Below are 3,086 nucleotides of genomic sequence, written 5' to 3'. Positions count from 1 at the left end.
GTCCCAGGTTCGATCCCGGCTCTGGGTCACTGTCCGTGTGGAGTTTGCACATTCTCCCCGTGTTTGCGTGGGTTTCTCCCCCACAACCCAAAAATGTGCAGGTTAGGTGGATTGGCCACGCTAAATTGCCCCTTAATTGGAAAAAAATGAATTGGGTACCCTAAATTTTAGAAAAAAAAACTTGTAATGATACAGAAGCATTCATTGAATAAAAATACACAAGTACCAAAGCTGATAATGGGAGTATCTACTTTTGCAGTGGCTTACTGATTATTTAATCAAGTACAGTCACCTGCAACATTTCAAAACTCAAAATATTAATTATCACAGCAACTAATCCCTGGAGACCTAATTATATGTGAACTAATTGGATTAATGCCATTTTTTAAAGAATTTCTTATTGCTCAGCTGATATTGCCATGAAATGTCTCTCTGAATTTATTACCTTTTCACCTAACTATTAGCAGACTTATTTTAGATTAATTCACTTACCGGCATGATTAAACACCTTAATGTAAAGCTTAGTTTTTCATGTCCCTGAAGATTGATTTCAGGGTCATTTGTATTTGTATATTAATTGGTGTTATTCACACGCAGTTTAGGCCATTGTTTAAAATCTGAAAGCATTATAATAGAAAAACAATAGAGCTTGTTACATGAATTCTGGCTGAAATAGAAAACCGGGCGAAAATAGACAGTGAGACCAAAGAAAGGTCAGTATGATTTTTTTTTTGCCCTGCATATCGATGATGGAGTTTAATGATGCGCATAAGGCACTCAAAGTGCTATAACTAATGTCATTTAGTAGTGCTCTTTTAAAAATATGCAATTACTGTAAACTCCAAAGTGATTTGCTACTTTCAGTTTGATATTACTTTATTGTGAGATTTCTTTGTTAAATGGGTGGGAATGAGTGCCTCTCAGATTCATCCAGAACTAGCAATGCAACTTGTTTCAGCCACATTCACCTCACTAACTTTCAGTTCAAACCACTTGGAGGCTAACAGGATCATAGATTTTGAGAAGGTTTTTCCCAGGTGTTTGGAGGCAGGCTTAGAGATATGTCAAACAATATGTGGCTACTGTAGAGGACATATAGGGTTAATGTAAGATTAGTACTCTCGTCATTAGATGGTGCTATAGAGCAACTATATAAATATCACATGCCTCCTTGACGTCTGGGAGAGAGTGCGGGAGAGCAGGAGAGAACAAGAGAAGGAGAGACACGGTAGGTGTGAGATAGCTTAACTGATAGCATAGTTTAGTATTGTAGATTTATTGTGTAATCTTTATTTAACTAATTCCTCAGTAATATGTTTGAATCTAATTCAGCGTAGTCTAATGTGGTGAATGTATTCACCATCATCATGCATGCATGATACAGTAACCTGTGACCTATGACCTGGAAGTAGTGATACGAACTGCTTCCAGGTACTGTACTGTAACCCCAGTATGGCTCAGCCTCTGGCCCCGCCCACACCGGGGGCATATATAGGCCGGCTTCCTGTGGGTGGCATTCATAGAACATAAAACATAGAACATAGAACAGTACAGCACAGAACAGGCCCTTTGGCCCTCGATGTTGTGCCGAGCAATGATCACCCTACTCAAACCCACGTATCCACCCTATACCCGTAACCCAACAACCCCCCCCCCCTTAACCTTACTTTTTTAGGACACTACGGGCAATTTAGCATGGCCAATCCACCTAACCCGCACATCTTTGGACTGTGGGAGGAAACCGGAGCACCCAGAGGAAACCCACGCACACCCAGGGAGGACGTGCAGACTCCGCACAGACAGTGACCCAGCCGGGAACTGAACCTGGGACCCTGGAGCTGTGAAGCATTTATGCTAACCACCATGCTACCGTGCTGCCCCCTTTTTTTTGAACAGTCATCACTTTTAATATTTATTACAGAACTGGCCAAGTTACAGACTGCTCATATACACTAATTATTTGTACAATCATCTTTTAAAGACAAACTATAAAAAAGTTCCATTCTCTTGTTTAGCCAACATTATTTGCATTGATGAAATGAAAAGAGTAGACAAATCATCAGATTTCTCTGACCAGAGCCAGACTCTACAGCAACAGTCCATGTTGTGATGTCTGTGGTCAGGGCTAGAGTGAAAGTTTGTGCCTCTAATACATGTTTCAAAGTCCGGCAATGCTGAGTTGCCATTTGTTCCATTATATGTTCCCATCTGAGAACTAGGAGCCATAATTAGCTTCATCAAAAGCCTTCCTGGCACGTTTCAATTCTTCATTCATTGTCAACAGGTCCTTTACCCTTGCAAATTTCCGAGGATCTTTACGGATAAGAAAGACAATATCTTCTACTTGAACCCGGCCCTCACGTCCGATTGACATGGCCTTGTGAGTCATCTCTGTGATACATTCTATGACAAGATCCTCCAGGATATCCACTGATTCAGTATAAGGATTCTGGTCATCGCCAAAACCATACATCATATGTATTCATCTGTACTACTGACTCTGGCTGGGCAAGTTCATTACTAATAAAGCCTACTGTTCACTCACTCTCTCTGCCTCTCTGTGAATTGAAGGTATATCAGTAATAAATTAGCTTTGTTTGTTAAACACTGCTTGCTGTTCTTCGTTAACATTACAACTTTCACCATCCTGAAAGAACAAAAATAAAGAACACAACAACCTAGAATGCCAAGAAATCTTTTAGAAGTGTGTCAGGCTGATTCCCTGATTTTCCCACCACCACTAGCTTTTCATGGGGATGGCCTGTGTACTTGAACAGTAACATGCCTGGTAACAATAGGAAGCCAATGAAGGCCATTATAGCACCAATTTACCTGTATGTTTCTGGGGCAATAGTAATTTGTAAAAGGTGCTTGTGTTTAGACTTGTAAAAGTAGACAAGGATCGAGCATTCATTTGGTTCATATGATTTATTAAATATTGTAAAACAGCCAGGAGACTGAGTCTGTCTTATCCTTCATGCAAGGAGTTAGACCTAACTCCTCTCGGCTTACCAACGTGGGAGCAGAAGTTATGAACACTTTTGCCCCCATTGTAGTATATCCACCTCCCACCATTCTATCTTTGT

The 3,086-nt window shown here is 40.5% G+C and overlaps 1 protein-coding gene across 1 annotated transcript; it reads right to left on the bottom strand.

Annotated features, from left to right (window-relative positions):
• Positions 1 to 1,881: 1,881 nt before the first annotated feature.
• On the bottom strand, positions 1,882 to 2,476 carry LOC119968647 (transcription initiation factor TFIID subunit 13). The gene has a single exon (XM_038801268.1). The coding sequence runs from the start codon at positions 2,474 to 2,476 to the stop codon at positions 2,216 to 2,218; it is 261 nt and encodes an 86-aa protein (XP_038657196.1). The 3' UTR covers positions 1,882 to 2,215.
• Between the last annotated feature and the right edge of the window lie 610 nt (positions 2,477 to 3,086).

This window comes from Scyliorhinus canicula, chromosome 7 (genome assembly GCF_902713615.1).
Source record: "Scyliorhinus canicula chromosome 7, sScyCan1.1, whole genome shotgun sequence".
In the NCBI taxonomy this organism is placed as follows: domain Eukaryota; kingdom Metazoa; phylum Chordata; class Chondrichthyes; order Carcharhiniformes; family Scyliorhinidae; genus Scyliorhinus; species Scyliorhinus canicula.
This window is presented reverse-complemented; position numbering and strand designations above follow the sequence as displayed.

What these genes read in the sequence shown, in the direction of transcription:
- LOC119968647 (XM_038801268.1), bottom strand. Translation starts at nt 2,476, where the DNA reads ATGATGTATGGTTTTGGCGATGACCAGAATCCTTATACTGAATCAGTG.